General features: G+C 45.3%; 1 protein-coding gene across 2 annotated transcripts in view; it reads right to left on the bottom strand.

Annotated features, from left to right (window-relative positions):
* Positions 1–22,975, bottom strand: part of ABHD6 (abhydrolase domain containing 6, acylglycerol lipase) — a 150,813-nt gene that overhangs the window by 25,214 nt on the left and 102,624 nt on the right. For both annotated transcript variants that reach the window (XM_078661492.1, XM_078661493.1), the window contains exon 5: positions 8,488–8,620. In XM_078661492.1, the coding sequence (XP_078517618.1) occupies positions 8,488–8,620 (133 nt within the window). The remainder of the gene's footprint in view (positions 1–8,487; positions 8,621–22,975) is intronic.

Genomic DNA, 22,975 nt, shown 5'->3' with positions numbered 1-22,975 from the left:
TTGAGCATCGCAGCAAATCCACACCACTAATCACCAGTACAAACAAAAGTGGCAAAAAAGGGTCCACCTGTCGGGTGCCCCGGATAATCCTGAAGGGACAGATAAGGACCCATTGACCTGTACCTGGGCCTTGAAGTTAGACTAGAGTACTTGCATAAAACCCCGGAATCTAGGCCCCAGCCCCACACTAATCAACACCTCCTCTAGAAAGGCCCAACTAACTGAATGAAAAGCCTTTTCAAAATTCAAAAGAAGGAAAGCCGGTCGGTCTCCCAGCAGATAAGGGTGTGCGAGTGCCTTGTGGATCCTGCGAAGGCAGTGCCTAGTACTCCTACGGCGGATAAACCCGTACTAATCAGGGTGGACAAGCTGTGGGAGGCCTGCAATCAGACGGTTAGCCAGTAGTTTCGCGAAGATTTTCACCTTGGAGTTAATGAGCGAGATCGTGTCATATGACGCACATCAATCTATAGGTTGGTCCGGCTTGGGTAGGACCACAATGGTTACCAAGTCAGCTCGGGAGAAAACTGTGCTTGTGTACCACCTTTTGTTAAAGGCCAAGAAGGTGGGGCGTCAGGTAGGCCTGAAAGTGTTTATAATATTCCATGCGGAACCCCTCGGAGCCCGGAGTTTTCCATAAGTTCATGTCCCTGAGAATCATTTCAATAATTAAGTCTGTTTTTATATCACCGTTTTACATTTCTGTACAGTATTTCTTCATTTGCAACTTTACATCCTTCCTATGAAGATTCACCTTTAGGAGTTGCTTCTCGATATTTTTACACAAAATTTTTAAGGTCACACCTTGAAGTTTTCTTTAAAAACTATATCTAGAATGAATGAATATTAAACACGTCTAAAGCACACAATTACACAAAGGAATCATGGCCCAGGGGAAAAGCCTGTCTTGAGAGAAAGAATAACACTCTCTCACCTCTAGGGAGAAGAGCCAGGTTTTAATAACTACCTACAACTGGAGTGATTGCAGTGGATTTTATTTCTATAGGTAGTGAATTTCAGAGTTTTGCTGTGAGGAAGGAAAAGGATCTCCCCACAGGAAGGAAAGAATCTGGTCCGTTTGAAATTTTTTCTACACTTACAAGGGTATAACAGCGTTAAAACAAGATAAAACAAGAACATTTGCCATGGTCTTTGGAGGTAGCATTACAATTGAGAGATTGTTCAAATTTTAGATGTTCCTCGTAATTGTGTCAAGACTCACCTACAAATTGCGTTCTGAATAAGTGCAAGGTGAGGCCTACTATATTCTTGGTGAAGGCGAATGCTTCCATAATCTCAGCGGGCCTGCTGAAGACACGTGTAGCTGAAGACACATGTAGCTGAAGACTGAAAGTTGTGACTGGACACGAAGAAGATGAAGATTGCTGCAACATATCAGGCCATTGCGACAAAAAAGTTTGCCATCAAAATGCAGTGGCATAGCCAGCAGTAGTACTGCATTGGTGAATAAGCTGCCCAGTTCTTGCACAATGATGGGAAAGGTAGTTGGAAACATTTTGAGTTATGTTGGATTGAGCTGTACACTGATAAAACCTAATTTGGTACTATGAAAGAACTCAAAGACTGACAAAAGGTGGGCTCAGCCTACTAGGGAATTTCAGGTGAAGCTTTATGAAGTCGTAGTTTGATAATCTGCTCAAATAAACAAGGACGATGACTCAATGACACGTGTTCATAATTCTAGGGTAGATGACTGTTTCCCTGGTGAGATGCCATAGCCCTTTGTTTTACCCTCTCCCCACTGGGCCTTCCATTTTGTGCTAGAAAAGTAAAGAACATAAAAAATTGTAGAGTGTTCCAAAACCTGGAGGACTAGTTGGAGGTTTTGGCCCTACTGTGCAATCCCCGGGACCCCCAAGTCAGCGCCACACACCTGTTGAAGCAGACAACATCTGTAGGGTGAGAATTGCCATGAGAGGGTCTTTGGCTTCGCCCACATATTGACTGCCATGTTTACAGGATTTGATTGGGCAGAAGATGTGCCTCTCAAATAAATCAGTGCTTGTACAGCACTCCTGTTGGCTCGAAGAGGTTTTCCCCTCACCAAATATGACCATTGTGTTAAAACATAATGAAGCAGCAGCAATCTAGGGGAAAACTCTCAATTATTCTGTAATATTATTTGTTGAGAGGGAGTACAGCACAGAGTGGGCAGGTGCTGAGATGTGGCAGTTCTTAAAATATTTTTGGAGAGGTTGCATTGTTAATGTTTCCTGTACAACACATTTCCTGGCCCGGAAAGGGATTCAGCGCTAGATTCTTCCCTCTTCCCTTGTCGTTACTGAGGCCTTCATGGTTATTTTATTTTCCTCCACTTGGTAATATGCTTAAATTCAGAGGGACACAACCATTAGCAAGCCTATGGGCAGGGGATACCCTCATCACGTGGAAGGGCACATACGCCCCAACTGAGGAGTTCCACATATTTAAGACCCTGCTATATTGTCAGTGTGCCCTACTCAAATTACAACAAGCCTGATTGGAAGCCACTGACAAGAGAACCTAAAGACAAAAGGCTGCTTGGTATGTGAGGTAAGCCTCACAGCTGAATCTATGACGACTTGTATGATGGCTTTTTGGATGCCTAAACCCATCAATAATCCCAAAGACACTTTCATTCCAAAAACCTGACATATTGTCTACATCAATGCTTTAAGTTATTGGACCTCCTTAGCCTGAATGTCTTATTAAAAGATCACTGTGCTACTGTACCATCTCCTGTTGGAAACCATGGCACTTACAGACACATTAATAAATAAATATTAAATAAATATTAAACATTAATAAATAAATATTAAACATTAAAATATAAACAGGAGAAACCTTAGGTTACACATTACTAGTTCACTTATTGAAAACATATTTTATTGTGATCTCTTCCCCTTAACAATGTACTCAAAGACTTTCCTGAGGGCAAATTAGTTCCTAAATAAAGACACTCATGCTGAAATAGTACAATAAGATGTTTAAGCAATTGTGCCTATCACTATTGTGTGAGGAGCTGGCGCGGTAACAATGAAGTCTGCAATTTCTAACAGGTTGTAAGTGGATTGTAGAATTGCAGTTTGGTTAACAGTAATAAAGGAGCCTAGGAAATAAACCACAGTGCAACAAAGGCCCAGAAGATTTGAAGGAAGGTCGATGGGGTTCATTCAATACAACAAGCTGACGAGTTACCCGTAGGCTAATAATCAAAAGGGGGCTTGAACCTGTTAGAGCCCTCGGGAGATGAACGGCCCTCACATTCTCATCTGATATGGCAACAACACAAGGGGGGGGTTTAATGCAACAATTAAATAAATACCTACAAAGACACAAGCTCCCAAATATGAATTGAGTACGAGGGATAGCCCCACCGACTGTTTAGAGTTCTAGATGCCAACCTTAGATACTCAGGCAGAGGCACCGCAGGACTTTACATCATTAAAAATAAAATGTCTGATGCAGGACATAAAAACATACAAACAGAACTGAGCTCCCTTAGCCAAAGGGTCTTACCCTAGAAGAGGCTGGGAACAACATGCTGTAAGAGGGGAAACGGCCATTACAACGAAGCCGTTTCCACGAAATCGCTAACCACGCATGCAGTACAACGCATGCGTGGTTACCACGAAAGCCTTTACCACGCATACCTTTACTACGAAGTTTGTAGTACAGGTATATGTGGTAAAGGTAAAAAGTAAAAAAAGGGGGGCTTGGGGGGGTTTCCCCCCCCCAAAAAAAAACTCACCTGAAGTCACTTCGGGTTATGTATTTAATCAGCGTCTTTTAAGAGAAATCGGAAAATAAACTTCCGCTTTCTCTTAACGACGTATGACGTCACCACGCAAGCAATCGAGGTAAATGTTATGCGTGGAAAACGAATTCCGTTGTAACGCATGCGTGGTAAAGGCATGCGTTGCAACGGAATTCGTTGTAACGTCATACATTCCTGTAAGAGCAGTTATTCGTAAATCTGGTGCAGGAACAGAACCTAGCCTTGCAAGGAAAGTTGGATGATCTAGAAAACCACTCCAGGCAGAACACTGTAAGGATCCGGAGGGGTACTCCGGGGAGTGTAGATGAAGGACATAGATGGCTAACTACAAGATTCCCATGAAGACTTTCGGGGTCTTCCTTGCAGGGGACAATTCAACTTGACAGAACATACAAAGTGGGAAGGCCTGATATAACTAGAAAATCTTTACCAGACATACTAACAAGAATACATAGGTACCAGATCAAAGGAAGAATCATGCAGATAGCAAGAAAGAAGGAAGGCATACCCTAAAAGGACAAACATTCTGTTTTATTCCAGGACCTTTCGACAGTCAAGCTACAGAGGTGAGGAGCTTTCCTTCCTGTTAATGACATCATCAGACATACTGTAGATGGGGACACGCTTTACGACTGATTTTGTTTCTGGCAATAGCAGCAGCTTCAAATCAGCTTGCTGAAAACGGTGAAGGAATAAAAATGCTGGACACAGATAGAGCTGAATATAACTTTCTGTTGATCAGGCAAAGATATTATGAGGAAAGGAACAGAGCACAGAGGCTGCTGGTCAAAACTGTTCATATTTCATCACAGAAGTGACCCAGAAAGAAAGTATGCCTTGCGTTGGACAAGAGGGGGGAGAAGAACCTGGCACTGCATCCTTATTCCTTAAGGAAATTACAGAACTACCCAAAAAAGCCAGGGTTGGAGGTTATGGAATTTAAGACAACCACACTAATGCACAGCTAGACCACTAACCACTGCGAGAGTGGGAACCTCCCAGTGTGACAGTCGCTTCTGGGTTATCACAAGCAGAGCTTATTTAACACCACTGCCAACATGGCTCGGTGCCTGGCAACATCAAATTTGTGTATTTGCTCTCTGCTTGTGTATAGTTCATCTTGTCTGCCTCGCTTCCCAACATCTTTATTGCATTATTTTTTTCTTTCCCTGTTGTTCAAGTCCTTGTATTTCCACTTATATGTTCCCTGCTCCTTGACTACCAGGAGACCAGTGTTGGTATCCTTGTCAACCTTTGGCTTCAACACTGTTCCCTCTATCTTGGATGAAGATAAGATGATCTCTATTTTCTTAAATGCATTATAATATATCATACCCGTCTAGTTTCTTACTTTCTGACAACTACCCTCTTTATTGAGAGTGCACACCACCAATGAGCATCTAAACAGGCTGCATACCAATATGGAAGTCAACAACAGTCTGCTCCGGGTTTTACCAGAAACAACCTGCAAAAGCAGGCGCTCCTGTGTTTCAGTTTCCCTTCTCCTGATTCCCCTTTTTCTGCTGAGGTTTAATGTTCAACACCCCCATAGAGACTGGGGAAGGCGGGGATTTGCAGCAAGTCCACAGTTTAATTTAAATCTTAACTCAAACTACTACTGAGCAGAGACTCAAAGGAGCAGACCTATAGTAGCCAATGCATTAAGTTTTTAAAATTTTTATCAGGCACTACATTCTGCTTATTTAAAAGATGAGAATGAAATTACCTCACACACAGATGAAGCACAAACATATGTACTCACAGAGGCTGGAACTAAAGAAAGTGATGCACATTGATGAAGTAATTACTGGCATCTCCAAACTGAAGGTCAATAGGGCACTAACCAGATGGTTTCTCAGTCCTTTTCTACAAAAACCTATTGTACAAAGTTACCCCCTTGCTGACTCTACCATTTAACTCATTCAAAGGGCCCTGAGTCTCATGGAGTTAATGACTTGAGCTATGATCTCAGTCATACCAAATCCCGGTGGCAAGGATAAATCGCTACATAGCTCATATGGGCCGATCTTGTCGCTATGTCAAGTATTTAGGGGCATTCTAGCAAGGACTTTGGGAACAATGATATAGTGGACAGCAGAGCTGGTTGATGCTGCTAGGGACAAGGCACAAAACTGTTACATCTGAGAACTAATGCCCGGAAAGCGAAGGGAAGCAGTATTGATCTTGCTGGCTGTTGAAAAGGTATTCAATTTAATCTAATAGGGGTTCCTAGGGTGCCTCACAAAGCCTTTGAGACTGGGCTACAACTCAAATAGCATGTGCTTAACTACAATAAGAATTCTAGTGCATCGGTGCAGATTAAGAACTTTTTCCTGTCGCACATAACTATAGACGGGAGCAAAACTGATGTCTAAACTGCCCCAAAGTTTTTCATATTGAAAGTAGGAATCCTAGCAGAGAAAATGAGTAGGAATACCGAGATAATAGGATTGCTAGTAGGGAGAGACATGCACAAATTGGCACTTTACGCCATCAACGTGCTATTAACTATCACAAAACCAGCCAATTTATCTTGGCCCTTAAGTCCAAGCTTTATTGAAAGAGTCTCGCAGTTCAAATCAACTTATCCAAATCGCATATACTAAGTTGGAGGCTGCCAGTGCCTCAGGTGGTAGAAACAAAAGTCCAGTTCCAGTGTCGATAGAGCATAGTGACACTTGTAGGTACAGCTAGCTCTTACCATGGAGAAAACAATGCAAGTCAACCACAGAACTTTGATAAAGACAATCCAGAAAGGGCTGCAGTTGCAGTACATGCAATGGCTGTTGTGCGGCGGTGTGATTGCAGCTGTTAAAATGGTGATCCTCCCTAGGGTGCTGTTTCTCTTTCAGTCCCTCATATTGTTTGTGCTCACCTCAACAATGTGAAGGCTGCAAGAACAGATTGATAATTTCATCTGGGCAGGAAGGAGGCCTGTCTGTCCAGAACCACTATGAAGAAACCACCAAACGAAAGGGGTTTGAGCCTGTTGGATATTGTATAGTTTTACCGGGTGGTTCAGTTTTGTTGTATGATAAATTGGAGAATCAGTGGTAGCTGAGGATCTAATCATTCCAGGGTGTATTTTATTGAAGGTTCCTTGTTTGCTTGAAAATCATAGGGCTAGGCTGTATCATCGGCAGTCACCATAGCAATCTTAGTGGCTTGTGGCAGGATAGCTGAGCCACATGGGTTGACTAACTTTCCCTCTACTACAACTCTGATATTGGGGAATCCTGGTTCAACTCCTTTTTGATGAATGGGTAAGGAGGAGTTGCGGAAGAACTGGAGAACTGTTTGATGAAAACATTTGATGTCATTTGATGGTTTGAAGCACTGACTTGAGTTACCGGCAGATGAACATTTGAGCTAAACACAATCCAACACTAATGGCTTTTGAGAAATGTCTTTCACACAGGACACAGACAAAATGATGGTCAAGGAGCTGTACAAACTATTGATACCACTGGGTGACAGACAAAATGGCAGTTCATTAGAGATGGTAAGTGGAAATAGGCAGGTCACTCTCTGAAGCTGAATGGAGGGAAGCACTTGTTAGACAGCATGTCACAGCCCATGTTGCCTCACCACAGGCAGCAATGGGTATGACAACTACGTAATGGTATCACACTCCAGCAAAGTTGCAAAAGTGTGTCAAATGATTATCTAATAGGTGCTGGAGGGGATGTGGGAAAAGATGGATGTGGGGAAAGAGGGATGCCCAAAGCATCAGACATACTGGTGTGAAGTACCTAAGTGCAATCCAAAGATATCAGACACATGTCCTAATGGGCATCACCAATAAACAGACCTTTCCTATATACTCTTGTAAAGGCCAGAAATGGCACAAGCATTAGGGGCCACAAACAAGTCATTAACTCAATGTGAAGGAAGGAGAGGTCTCCAGTGGAGAAGAAGCATTGGTTTTATAGGGAAAAAGACATAATGAGACTGACTACACCATATGAGGCATGATGCAGGACTATGAAGTGGATTGGAAGCAATTATTGGAAGTCCTGTCCCAGGAGGTTTGAAGGTGGTGTGCCCTTGATTCCTTAGAATGCTTTAAATATTACCTGTAACACAATCAGACAGGGCAGAACAGTAACAACCAGTTGTTGTCTATGGGAGATGGGAGATGGGTGATCTAGACCTAGTATATATTGGATGGATGGTAGAACCTTTCAAGCTGGGTTGTGGACGATTAAGGGGCGAGTTTGTTCATGGTTGACAGTTATTGCCTTGTGGCCCGCTGGTTGTAGCCAAGGGTACGTGTAGGAGGAAAAGCTCAATAAAAATATTTGAACCTATAAGTGACCAAATGAGCACACACACAATGAAGAGCACAATACGAAACAATAATTCTTTAAACCCTTTGCATTAAAACAAATCCAGACACTTGCTGTTAGAATCTTGCATTTGCTTCTTGGGCCAGGTTCCATGTTTACAGGACATAGGAACCACGTCAGAAAGAATGTTGTGAGTTGAAAAGGAGCAGTGATTTAGTAATGTTTACACAATCGTGCATTTGTGACTACCTATCCCAGCTCAACAGACAGACAAAGAAGGGGGCATGCATGAGTGGACAGCTCAGCAGTTCAACACAAATTGCATTTTGTTATAAGAGTCAGAAAATAGTTCGGTTTTTTTGTTTTTTGTTTACACAAACCTGCTTGCTACAAGGATGAGTGCTACAAGTGAAAACGCACCTGCCGGACATAGCAAGGTCAGGCTACAGACGTCAGCTGGGTATTCAGCAGCATACACTCCTGCAATGTGGCCACCCATTGAGGTGCCAACTAGGTGAAATGGTTTCCTGTTCATTCTGATGGACTCAACAAACTAAAAATAAAAAGGACCATAATTTAATCAGAGCAAGAGATTATACTCAACAACACATTTGCATTTTTGCTAAGTCTTTAGGAATTTCCTATCAACACAAATAGCAGGATTCAAATATCAGAAACAGGATGAAGGCAAATGCAGTAGTCACAAAGTACATCTGTGTGGTCCGTTTAAAGGGTTTACACATGATTATGTAATTTATTTGGACGTAAGAATGCTGAATGGAAATAACTTTGCTGGGTGCAGAGTGGCCATGTAGAGACCCTCTATGTAAATTACAACTCTGCAGAAGTGACATAGGCCCCCTAGCATGCGCCTTCCCAGAGATACGCAATAGTGACCCTGTATAAATTATTCAGGATTACACCAACACATGACTGGTCTGTCCCTGGACAGTGCATGCAATGTCTCTAGCATATAATCAATGCCAATTCAGCATTGGTCGGGGAGCATGACAGCTGGGATTAAATTTGCAAGGATACACCCCCATGGAAAACAGGACCTGTCTGTCTTTTGTAGGTGTGAATTTTACCATCAGTGGGAGCCTCCACTCATTACTAACTGGCTTACCTTAATAACAGATACTACTTGGTGGTAGAAGTATCTACTGCTGTGCTGTTTGAGAGCCATATTCTGAAAATGGACCATCCAGTCTTTATTGCCAGATAGATTAAACCTGGTTGTATTCATACTATTTAAGGTATTTGAGAAAGTAAAGCCTTTCAGCTAAATTCATCAAGCTTAAATCCGCTCTCAGAATCTGCCCCTTTGCGACCGGTATTTTTGCATTTGGGATGCATCATCCCAAATGCAAAAATCGCTAATTAAGAGTTTGCTAAATTGCGATTCTTTGCATTTAAGGAATCTCAAATTGAGATTCCTTAAATGCAATGCATGAAAGTGAAAAAAATAGCGAATTCGCTATTAGGGCACGCAAATTACCATGAAGTACAATTTCATGGTAATTTGCGAAAACGTTGAAAAATGCACTAAAGTGCATTTTTCAAAGTTTCATGTTGCGCACACACATGCCCCAAGGGCATGTGTGTGCGCAACATATGTGCACACATCAATTTCAGGGGTGCAACAGGGTGTCCTTTGGACACCCCTGCACCCTTGAAATCGCAATCTCAATTTGCGAATCGCTATTTGCGATTAGCAAATTGAGATTGTCTCCCCATTCATTCCTATGAGCATCGAGGCCCATAGGAATGAATGGGGAGATATTCCTTAATTGCGACTCGCAATTTGCGAGTCGCAATTAAGGAATTATTAGAAATCTCTATTTTTTTAGTGATTACTTGATGCATAGCATTTTGCTATTCCTTAATAGCGAATCGGTATTTTTCGCTATTAAGGAATAGCAAAATGTGTTCTTGATGAATCTGGGGGTTTGTTCTCAGAAGAAGAAGAGTGCTTTTAAGAGAGATTTTTATTTGTTATATCAAGAGCATTGTAAACATACGGTGTTGAGGTGATGTGCTGGGGGAAGGGGTTGTGCGGCAACATGCAACTTGGACAGTATTGTAAAAAATGCTAACACTTTGAAGAAGTTAATGTGATTTGCCCAGAGTCACCACATTTTTAGTCGGAATTGTGGAGGTTGTGAGATCTTTTATTGGAATAAGAAAGGAAAATCCCACGAATACAACACACTGCATATATTTTTGTTATCACGCAGAAACTGCAGTTTCTTTGGTGAAGGCATTGTGATTGGATTAGAACTGAAGTCTGCAACATATATCAACATATAGACGAATCCCACATCTTTTCCATTAGCTACATTTGTTCATTGCCCTCATCGCCGCCGCAGACGACATCAGGATCCTACTGGACAACGGCGAGACGGCGGCCCTCATCATTCTGGACCTCTCCGCCGCCTTCGACACCGTCTGCCACCGCACACTACGCACACAACTCCATGACGCAGGGATCCGAGACAAGGCCCTGGACTGGACCTCCTCCTTCCTCTCCAGCAGAACCCAGAGAGTCTGCCTCCCCCCGTTCCGATCCGAAGCCTCTGAAATCATCTGCGGCGGCCCGCAGGGATCCTCCCTCAGCCCGACACTGTTCAACATCTACATGGCGCCTCTGGCACGCATCGCCCAACATCACGACCTCAACATAATCTCCTACGCCGACGACATACAACTGATCCTCTCCCTCACCAAGGACCCCCTCACCACCAAATCAAACCTCCACCAGGGAATGAAGGCCGTCGCTGACTGGATGGAGGATAGCCGCCTTTAGCTGAACACAGACAAGACAGAGATCCTCATCCTCGGGCCCAACCCCTCAGCATGGGATGACTACTGGTGACCCACGTCGCTTGAGACACCCCCCGCTCCCACCAACCACGCACGCTACCTGGGAGTCATCCTCGACTCGAACCTCACAATGACCAAACAAGTCAACGCTGTCTCCTCCACCTGCTTCAACAACCTCCGTATGCTCCGCAAGATCTACAGATGGATCCCGACAGACACAAGGAAAACAGTCACCCAGGCCCTAATCAGCAGCAGACTCGACTACGGAAACGCCCTCTACGCCGGAGCCCCGACCAAGCTCATCAACAGACTGCAAAGAATCCAGAATGCCTCTGCACGCCTGATCCTCGACGTCCCGCGCCGTGACCACATCACCCCCCACCTGAGGAACCTGCACTGGCTCCCTGTCGACAAAAGAATCTTCTTCAAGCTCCTGATCCACGCACACAAGGCACTGCACAAGATCGGCCCAGCTTATCTCAACAGTCGACTCTCCTTCTACATACCCAACAGGAAACTCCGCTCCGCAGACCTCTCCCTGGCTACTGTCCCACGCATCCATAGAACCACAGCCGGAGGCAAATCCTTCTCCCACCGCGTCGCCAACAACTGGAACACCCTCCCCCTCATCCTACGACAAACCGAAGACCTTCTAGCCTTCAGGAGACAACTCAAGATCTGGCTGTTCGACCAGTAGCAACAGCACCCCCCCTCTCCCCTCCCTCAGAGCCTTGAAAGCCTTGCGGGTATGTAGTGCGCTTTACAAATTATTTGATTGATTGAACATTCTTAAATGTGAAAAAATATATCCACTAAGAGATGCAATGGAAAACTGTATTAAAGAGGCACAAGAAAGAGAGCAATGCATTTATTTAAGGTCAATGCACACTGAAAAATGTAATGGCAAGACATTATATTGTAGCAGGAAAGAGAACAAAATGCAACAGTAATTTCAGTGACAGGAGGTAATTGGATTAGTGGGTGAAGCTGTACCGTTCAGCTGCATAAGAACATCGGTCCATTTTCCCCTTCAGTCCGGCTGAGGATCTCTCCTTGTCACCCATCTTACCTCCTAACGAATTCCTTTATTTAAGGGTTCGGGTCTGGTTGATAGCTTTGTTTTGAAAACCATGTGGGTATACTAAGTTAGTTTGTATGCGTTTGCTTGTTGTCATTTGCTCTCCTTAGTGTTATCCAAATCACAACATTAAATTGCTGAATGCATCTCCTATTCCCAGATTTAAATCTACTTAGTGATAAATATATTAAATATTCACACTTACTGAATATTCAAAGTTAGATTCTTTCTCACTGTTTAAGTATACCCTTAAATCTTGGCTGTTTTCATTTTAAATTGAGCAACGCAGAGTTTTGTTGCAAAAAACAATTGCTTAGCTAAGTGCTTTGACACCCTCGAAGTTTTAGTGCACTTCATTAATTTAATTGTTTTTTAAAAACTTTATTTTCCCTTTTCTCCTAGAAGTACAATAACAAACTGTGTGTTATATAGCATTGCATATAGACGATGGCAGTAAGGAGAGCGTGCATACAAAATACGTCTTAATATACGGTACATTACAGGGACGTCAATAAGTCAGAAGTCTGTACATATGGAGCTATGTGTGAAACATCAAAAAGTTAATCGTTGACATTGCGACATATGTGTGGTAGGGCTAACCAACAGAGTTGCATAGGTGACATTGAGAAAAACATCAAGACACCTGAGGACAGAACATCAATCAGAGCAAAACATGTGCAAATTATTTATAACTCAAAGTCTAATCAGCCAATTCCCTCGGGTACAATTCCATTCTCTGGTTGCGACTGGTGGTCAGCGATAACCTTGGTAATGTAGGTTCGGTATGGACCCCAAATGTCCACCGGTCTGAACGCACTTGGGACCTGAGCGGAGTATTCTTCACAATTAGTGCTACAAAAAACCATGCTTCCAAGCCATGATTTCAACTTTGGGGGTCGTCTACCACCCCACAGCAAAGCGACTTCCTTCTTGGCTAACAAAAAGCCCAAGGCAACAAGTTTTCTAACAGCACGAGGGAAGTTGGATACATAGCCCAGCAACCCAATTTCGGGAGTAGGAACCAGGTTCATGCCTAAAGTATCGCTGAGGGTCCTGTGTATCTGAGACCAGTATTCATGAAGAAGGGGGCAAGTCCAAGAGAGGTGAGCAAAGTCGGCAAAGGGGGCCTTGCACTTTGGACAGTGGTGGGGACGACTAGGGTCGATTCTGTGAGAACGTGCTGGAGTATGGTATAGTCTGCGGAGAAACTTAAAATGAAGGAGTTTGCGTCTACTGTTTAGGGAAACTTCTTTGGTAGCTCTACAACATTGCTCCCATTGGTCGTCTGTGATAGGTTTACCCAGATCTTCTTCCCATGCGGTGCGCACCCTGGAGTCAGAAACGGGAATTGAGTCACTACACATTTTGTATAATTTAGAGACCATATGTGCCCCGGTGGGGTGTTGGCTAAGGAGTGTTAGTGGGGGCGTTGAGTCCGGAGTCAGTGGGAATGTGGCAAACGAGGCGAGGAGCATGGATCGTAAACGGGTCAAGACGAAGGAGTCCATGAAAGAGCGTTCAGAAAATCAGGAGTCTTCTGAAATGAAAAAAGCGTGGCCCTCAGGGAAGTGGTCACCGATGGTATGAATGAGAAATTTCTCCAGTGTGTTTTTGACCACTAATTCCAATTCCTTAATTTAATTGTAATATTTTTTTCATTCATACTCTAGATTCACTGATGTTTAGTAAACAAGGTTCCTAAAACCTTTTTCAAGTAACTATAACTCGTGCCCCAGTCATGCACATTCTAGTCTTCAATTATATAATTTCAGATTTTGCAGTCATGTTATCAATGATGTCATAGATCATGTCAGAAGTGATGTAATATGCGGAGTATTTGCCAGTGTAAGGCGAGGGCGCAAGTTATAGTTGCCTTAAGGCAAAAGTTATAGATACTTGGGAAAACTATAACTGGTGAGTTTCAGTGGTTTTGTTAGTTTAAAACACTATGGGCATCATTAGGATGTCCGCCTGCCATCCTGACGTAAAAAGGGACCACCCGCCATAAGTGCAGCGGTCCCGTGGGGGTGATTAGGATGCGCCTGCCAAACTGGCAGGCACATCCTGCATTTTTACCCATTGCGGCGGGCGGTGCTTTCAGCATCACCCGCCACAATGCCAAACATGCATGTTGTGCATATGCATGCACAACGTGGCGGGCACCGGGCGGTGCCTGCCATGTTGTGCATGAACATGCAGGGGGGAACCATAGGTACCCCCCATGTGCACCCCCAACATCCTGGGGGCCCACAACGGGCCCCCAACTTCTAAATCCGCATGCCTTTCCGTGGCAAAGGCTGCCTCCCACCTGCATCTTCATATGGATGGCGGTGTCTAGCAGACCCCGCCACCATATTAAACCCTTTTCTGCCCGGTCGACTGGTCGACCGGGAGGAAAAGCGGCGGACGGTCTTCCCGTCCGCCACGGTACTTCCCCGCCATACCAATATGGCGGGGGAAAGGGGTGGTGGGCGGGGAAAGATGTAGGGCGGATCGCCACCGCAATGCAGGCGGTGGCGATCCGCCCTACATCCTAATGGACCCCTATGTTTTAACTCGCATTTTTTCCTAACTATAAATTCGTCACTTAGAATTGTTTCAAGTAACTATAACTCGTGCCCCTGCCATGCACATTCTTGTGATCGATTATGTAATTTCAGATGCTGCAGTCATGTTATCAATGATGTCATAGATCATATCATTAGTTATGTAGTATGTGGAGAAATTAACAATGCATTAACAATATGTCCAAGGAATTAGTGGAAGCACTGGCTCCTCATGTGTGCCATGATAAAGAATTCCTGCTACTTGGAGATTTTAATATCCACAGTGAGGATAAGGCAAATAGTGAGACTCAGTCCTTCCTTACTGATATCTCCTTTCTAGGATTAAAACAATATAATAGTGGACCAACGCATCAAGCAGGACATACCTTGGATATGATAATATCTAACTTTCCTGGTATAAAATGTGGTGCTCCTAAGCAATATCCATGGACTGATCATTTTGTGTTGGAGTTTTCCATGCTGATGAATGATCTTCGTCCCATTCCCTGTATTCATATGCAACCTAAACGAAGGCAGTGGCATAAAGTTACCAATGTTAACTTTGAACGGAAATACTGCTCGTTTTCTATTGGCCACTCAGATGATATTAATATTGCCCTTTCCAATTGGGAGCATGCAGTTGAAGCTGCAGTACAATACATTGCCCCGATAAAGACTTTTAAACCTACACCTGCTAGAAAACAGGAGGTATGGTATTCAGAGGAATTACGCAGTCTTAAACGCTTAGCTAGAAAGTCTGAAAAGACATGGAGAAAATCTGCCCGGGAGGAAGACAAAAATTATTTTAGAATCAATCTCAACATCTATCATAAAGCCATACGATCAACACGAAAAAATTATGTTACTGCTCAGTTAGATGCTGCTGGCAATGATTCTAAGGTTTTATATCAAATTGTCAACACTTTCATAAAACCAACAGCTTGTGAAAGTGCAGACATGGCGTCACAACACCTCTGTGATAGCATCTCCTGTTTCTTTTCAGAGAAAATCGATGCTATTTATAATAAAATAAAGGCACTGAGTCTTGACTCAACTAGCCAAGATACTCGGACTTCCACCCTGACAGTTCCTACTGATACTCCCGTTTTCAATGAATTTCCTGAAATGTCATTGACAGAGGTTCAGAAATTATTTTCTGATATAAAAAGCGGAAGCCCGGCAGATTTACTTCCAGCCAGACTTATGGGTCCGCTGGGGAGTATATTAGGTCCGGATGTGCAAAGACTGGTAAACCTATCACTTGTATCTGGAGTGGTCCCATTATCCTGGAAAAAAGCCCTAGTTAGACCCATCAGGAAGAATACATCCATTCCCTGGTCTAACATGTCCAACTTGAGGCCTATTTCCCTTTTACCATTCTTAGGGAAAATCATCGAAAAGCACACCAACAAGCATCTATCTACCTACCTAGAACACTCTGGTAGCCTCGATCCCTCGCAGTCAGGTTTCAGACCTAAATTCAGTACTGAAACTGCGTTACTGTCGGTAACAGACGATCTACGGTTGTACCAGGACAGAGGTCACTCGGTTGTCCTGGTGCTACTGGATTTATCGGCAGCGTTCGATACGATTTCCCACACCATCTTGATCGAACGACTGTCTGCGAGTGGAATCGGCGGTAGGGCACTGGACTGGATCAGAAGCTTTCTCTCCAATCGCACCCAATCTGTCACCATGGGTGACTTCAAATCGGAGGAAGTGGGCATCTCCAAGGGGGTTCCACAGGGCTCATGTTTGAGCCCAACGCTATTTAACACCTACGTGGCCCCCTTGGCAGGTGTTACTAGAGCTTTTGGTTTTCGCCCAGTGTCCTACGCAGACGACACGCAGCTGCTGTTCCCTTTTAAACATCTTACTCCGGAAATTTTACTATCTTTTTCCGAGGGGATGAAGGCAGTTGCAAGATGGATGTCTTCCAACTTTCTTCAGTGCAACGTTGGAAAGACAGAGGTGATGCTCTTTGGTGAAGCCAGGATTCAGTGGTCCCCTGAATGGTGGCCTTCTGATTTGGGTCCAGTCCCTGAGCCTAAAGCATTGGTCAAGAATCTGGGAGTCAGATTGGAACCGGAGCTAACCATGAAGCAAAATGTCAACACCACCGTAGGATCTTGCTTTCATGTGATTGGCCTTCTTCGTAAAATCTTCCCTTTCCTCCCTGACTCCCATAGGAAAACTCTTGTTCAGGCTCTGATCATCAGCCGGCTTGATTATTGTAATGGGCTCTTGGCAGGTGCAAGTGAGGAGGTTTTGGACCGTTTGCAGGTGGTGCAAAACACTGCTGCCAGGCTGGTGCTAAATGCACCCCCCAGATCCCCTTCCAAACCATTACTCCATAAACTTCACTGGCTACCAATTCGTCAGCGAGTGAAGTTTAAGACGTGCTGCACCATCCACAAAGGCCTCAACCAATTAGGACCTGAGTATTTGGCGAACAAATTTGTTCCCTATGCCCCCACTCGTGCCCTCAGATCCAGCCACCAACTGTTATTAGTTGTCCCTAAGATAACTAAGAGCAGGTTGGGTGGTAGGGCTCTATCTGTTGTGGGTCCCAAATTATGGAACTCACTTCCGCTGTCATTGAGGCTGTGTAAAGATCACCTTCAATTCAGAAAATATTTAAAAACCTTTCTGTTTGGTTCATTATAACTGGCTCTATGTTCACAGCATTTTTAATTCACTGCATTCTTTTCAGTTTTTGTACCGGCAGTCACAGCGCGGAGATACTCCTCTGGGAGTTTATTCATAGCGCTTTATAAGCCCATAAATAAATAAAATAAATTGCAAGGGCGCAAGTTATAGTTATCTGAGGGCACAAGTTATAATTATTTGAGATAACTATAACTTGTGAATTTCAGTCGTTTTGCCAGTTAAAAATCGTATGTTTGAACAGACATTTTCACCTAATTATATTGTCCCTTTAAACTTTGTCCATTTCAGTGTATTTCTAAGGTTTCTTTTAATGCAGAGGGAGATACTATCATAACCAACTATAACATCACTTTAACCTTTTGTTTTTTTCTGTGAATTTCTGGATTTGTTAATGTAAAACGATATTTTTTCTTGCCATATGTAATGCCAACTACACGCCGCACATGGCGGTCCACATGGCGGTCCAACCCCTCGTAGGTCCTGCATCCAACCCCTTGTGCCAGACCCTGTGTCCAAACCCCACTGCTGTCCCCCCGTGTAATCCCCCACCTGCGAGTAATGCCTTCTACGACTGCCGGCCTACCCTGGCGGGAGGTATAATTTTAAAGCGCAGGAGCACATGCATTTTCTTTTTTTAAATTGCCGCAGATCTACAGCAAATTTGCATCAAATTTTATTTTTCTTTAATGTATCCCTACTCGGCCCCTTATGTTCTCTTTTACATTTTTTCCAGGACACAGGATTGAATCCAGAGTCCAAAAATGGCTGTCGCCACATCGTTGTTGATGTGGTGGCAGCCAGTCAGATGTCATCTTGAGAACTATTGGGTCCGTGGATCCTCCGTAGCTTGAAATATACAATGTTTTTGAGGCTTAATTTCTCAACAACTACTGAAGGAACGTATACCAAGTCACAAAAAGCACGCTTTCTGAACTAAGATCTAGCTTTCTGCCACATTTGGTGCAATACTGTTCAGCAGTTTTTGCAGTACCCCGGTTCAGTTTTCCTTCGGAAAAATGAAGGGGAAAGCGCTCTTTGGGACCCCTGCCGTTTTCCTCGCCCCCCACCTCTATCCCCCCCAGAACCACTCTGAAACTTTCGAGGAAGGAGCTAAGGTGGATGACAAATTTATTGGAAAGTTTTCTGAACATTCGTCAAATGGCGCCAAAGTTTTAACTAAGCCAATAAGTGGAAGCACTTTTGTTCTCTTTACTTCGCCTCCCTCACACCTTCTGATGGCCCCCTACTGCATGAATCGAGACTACGAACTGGGTTATTACTTTGCCTGAGACATCATTGACCTACTTGTAGAAAACAACCCTTCACTTTCTACAAACGTTCTGGGATGTTAGACATTAAAGAGTAATATGCTCCAAAACGTCACAAAAATGTTAACTTCAAGCAAAAAAGCTGCTGATAACTTTAATTTACCACCTGTCTGCTGTGAAAATACACCTCATGATTGGAACTGATGGTCTCATAAATTAAGTTTATATCAAATGGTATTAAACGTTTGAAATATTTATTTGTAATATCTGCCGCCTATACTAGTTGCACACAAGTATAAATGTATTATTCTGAACACATACTTGTCTTCATAAAATTCTCCACTGTAACTATAAACTCTTTAACAAATGCTGGGCAAGATCCACATTTGGCACTGAGTCTGGGTTTCCCATTACCTAGAGATGGAGTCTCTGTCGGACCTGCAACTAAAGTCAAGCCTTTCCTATTACTATTGTTGACTGACTTGGAGATCATGTAGAAGTAATTAAACAATGGCAGCACACTTGATCATAAGTCACAAACTGCACAGTGCTCAAAGTCAGGGTCTGGCGGTATTCCACTCTATCTAGAACCATCCCTCAGAAGCGACACTAAATCCCCCATATCACTGCTTTAAAAGATTACCCACGTTGATGCAATGCAATTTTTCAGTACCAAATCAATCAGCGAAACTACAGTAATTGAAAGGGAAGCACCCTCCCCCAACAACCCCCCCCCCCATCTACTGCTCCCGCTCATATTTCTCTCCCATATCTCTCTCTCTCTCTCTCTTTCTCCTCCTGTGCCATTCTTTCCCTCCCCCTGTCGTGCCTCTCCCTCTCCTATTTTTTTAATTCATTTTATTTTAAAAGTTTTATATAGCGCTGGCTAGACCCAGAGGTATCAGAGCGCTTTACATGATTATGATTAGGATAGTATAAGGCAAACATGGTAAAAAAGCATATAAAAGGTAAGGAAACAACAATGTGAAATACACAAAGTAAAAACAAGCATTTACAATGCAATGGTCTCGGCATCATTAAAGGTAGAGCTATTGGCATTGCTCATGACATTTTTTTTTTCTTTAAATCATAAATAAATGGCATTGTCATTTACATTGTCAATACACACCACTCTGCACTCAACTGCACTCACCTGCACTGCACTCAACTGCACTCACCAGCACTGCACTGCACTCACCTGCACTCACCTGCACTGCACTCAACTGCACTCACCTGCACTGCACTGCACTGCACTGCACTCAACTGCACTCACATGCACTGCACTGCACTCACCTGCACTGCACTGCACTCACCTGCACTGCACTGCACTCACCTGCACTGCACTGCACTCACCTGCACTGCACTCACCTGCACTGCACTCACCTGCACTGCACTCACCTGCACTGCACTGCACTCACCTGCACTGCACTCACCTGCACTGCACTCACCTGCACTCACCTGCACTGCACTCACCTGCACTGCACTCACCTGCACTGCACTGCACTCACCTGCACTCACCTGCACTGCACTCACTTGCACTGCACTGCACTCACCTGCACTGCACTCACCTGCACTGCACTGCACTCACCTGCACTGCACTCACCTGCACTGCACTCACCTGAACTGCACTGCACTCACCTGCACTGCACTCACCTGCACTGCACTGCACTCACCTGCACTCACCTGCACTGCACTCACCTGCACTGCACTGCACTCACCTGCACTGCACTCACCTGCACTGCACTACACTCACCTGCACTGCACTCACCTGCACTGCACTCACCTGCACTGCACACACCTGCACTGCACACACCTGCACTGCACACACCTGCACTGCACTCACCTGCACTGCACTCACCTGCACTGCACTGCACTCACCGGCACTGCACTGCACTGCACTCACCTGCACTGCACTGCACTCACCTGCACTGCACTCACCTGCACTGCACTCACCTGCACTGCACTGCACTCACCTGCACTGCACTGCACTCACCTGCACTGCACTTACCTGCTCTGACCTGCACTGCACTCACCTGCACTGCACTCACCTGCACTGCACTGCACTCCACTGCACTGCACTCACCTGCACTGCATTCACTGCACTCACCTGCACTGCACTCACCTGCACTGCACGCACTGCACTCACCTGCACTGCACTCACCTGCACTGCACTGCACTCACCTGCACTGCACTGCACTCACCTGCAACTGCACTCACCTGCACTGTACTCACCTGCACTGCACTCACCTGCACTGCACTCACCTGCACTGCACTTCAGTCACCTGCACTGCACTGCACTCACCTGCACTGCACTGCACTCACCTGCACTGCACACACCTGCACTGCACACACCTGCACTGCACTCACCTGCACTGCACTCACCTGCACTGCACTCACCTGCACTGCACTCACCTGCACTGCACTGCACTGCACTCACCTGCACTGCACTGCACTCACCTGCACTGCACTCAACTGCACTGCACTCACCTGCACTGCACTGCACTCACCTGCACTGCACTCACCTGCACTGCACTCACCTGCACTCACCTGCACTGCACTCACCTGCACTGCACTGCACTCCACTGCACTGCACTCACCTGCACTGCACTGCACTCCACTGCACTCACCTGCACTGCACTGCACTCACCTGCACTGCACTGCACTCACCTGCACTGCACTCCACTGCACTGCACTCACCTGCACTCACCTGCACTGCACTCCACTGCACTCACCTGCACTGCACTCACCTGCACTGCACTCACCTGCACTGCACTGCACTCACCTGCACTGCACTCACCTGCACTGCACTCCACTGCACTCACCTGCACTGCACTGCACTCACCTGCACTGCACTCCACTGCACTCACCTGCACTGCACTGCACTCACCTGCACTGCACTGCACTCACCTGCACTGCACTGCACTGCACTCACCTGCACTGCACTCACCTGCACTGCACTCCACTGCACTCACCTGCACTGCACTGCACTCGCCTGCACTGCACTCGCCTGCACTGCACTGCACTGCACTCGCCTGCACTCCACTGCACTCGCCTGCACTGCACTGCACTCACCTGCACTGCCCTGCACTCACCTGCACTGCACTCACCTGCACTGCACTGCACTCACCTGCACTGCACTCACCTGCACTGCACTGCACTCGCCTGCACTGCACTGCACTGCACTCACCTGCACTGCCCTGCACTTACCTGCACTGCACTCACCTGCACTGCACTCACCTGCACTGCACTCACCTGCACTGCACTCACCTGCACTGCACTGCACTGCACTCTGCACTCTGCACTCACTACTCTGCACTCACTACTCTGCACTCACTACTCTGCACTCACTACTCTGCACTCTGCACTCATTACTCACTACTCTGCACTCACTACTCACTACTCTGCACTCACTACTCACTACTCTGCACTCACTACTCACTACTCTGCACTCACTACTCAGCACTCTGCACTCACTACTCTGCACTCACTACTCTGCACTCACTACTCTGCACTCACTACTCACTAATCTGCACTCACTACTCTGCACTCACTACTCTGCACTCACTACTCACTACTCTGCACTCACTACTCTGCACTCATTACTCACTACTCTGCACTCACTACTCTGCACTCACTACTCACTACTCTGCACTCACTACTCTGCACTCACTACTCTGCACTCACTACTCACTACTCTGCACTCACTACTCTGCACTCACTACTCTGCACTCACTACTCACTACTCTGCACTCACTACTCACTACTCTGCACTCACTACTCTGCACTCATTACTCACTACTCTGCACTCACTACTCTGCACTCACTACTCACTACTCTGCACTCACTACTCTGCACTCACTACTCTGCACTCACTACTCACTACTCTGCACTCACTACTCTGCACTCACTACTCTGCACTCACTACTCACTACTCTGCACTCACTACTCACTACTCTGCACTCACTACTCACTACTCTGCACTCACTACTCTGCACTCTGCACTCACTACTCTGCACTCACTACTCTGCACTCACTACTCTGCACTCTGCACTCACTACTCTGCACTCACTACTCTGCACTCACTACTCTGCACTCACTACTCTGCACTCACTACTCTGCACTCACTACTCTGCACTCTGCACTCACTATTTTGCACTCTGCACTCACTACTCTGCACTCACTACTCTGCACTCACTACTCTGCACTCACTACTCTGCACTCACTACTCTGCACTCACTACTCTGCACTCTGCACTCTGCACTCACTACTCTGCACTCTGCACTCACTACTCTGCACTCTGCACTCACTACTCTGCACTCACTACTCTGCACTCACTACTCACTACTCTGCACTCACTACTCTGCACTCACTACTCTGCACTCACTACTCACTACTCTGCACTCACTACTCACTACTCTGCACTCACTACTCTGCACTCACTACTCTGCACTCACTACTCACTACTCTGCACTCACTACTCACTACTCTGCACTCACTACTCACTACTCTGCACTCACTACTCT

This window comes from Lissotriton helveticus, chromosome 9 (assembly GCF_964261635.1).
Source record: "Lissotriton helveticus chromosome 9, aLisHel1.1, whole genome shotgun sequence".
NCBI classification, from domain to species: Eukaryota; Metazoa; Chordata; class Amphibia; order Caudata; family Salamandridae; genus Lissotriton; species Lissotriton helveticus.
This window is presented reverse-complemented; position numbering and strand designations above follow the sequence as displayed.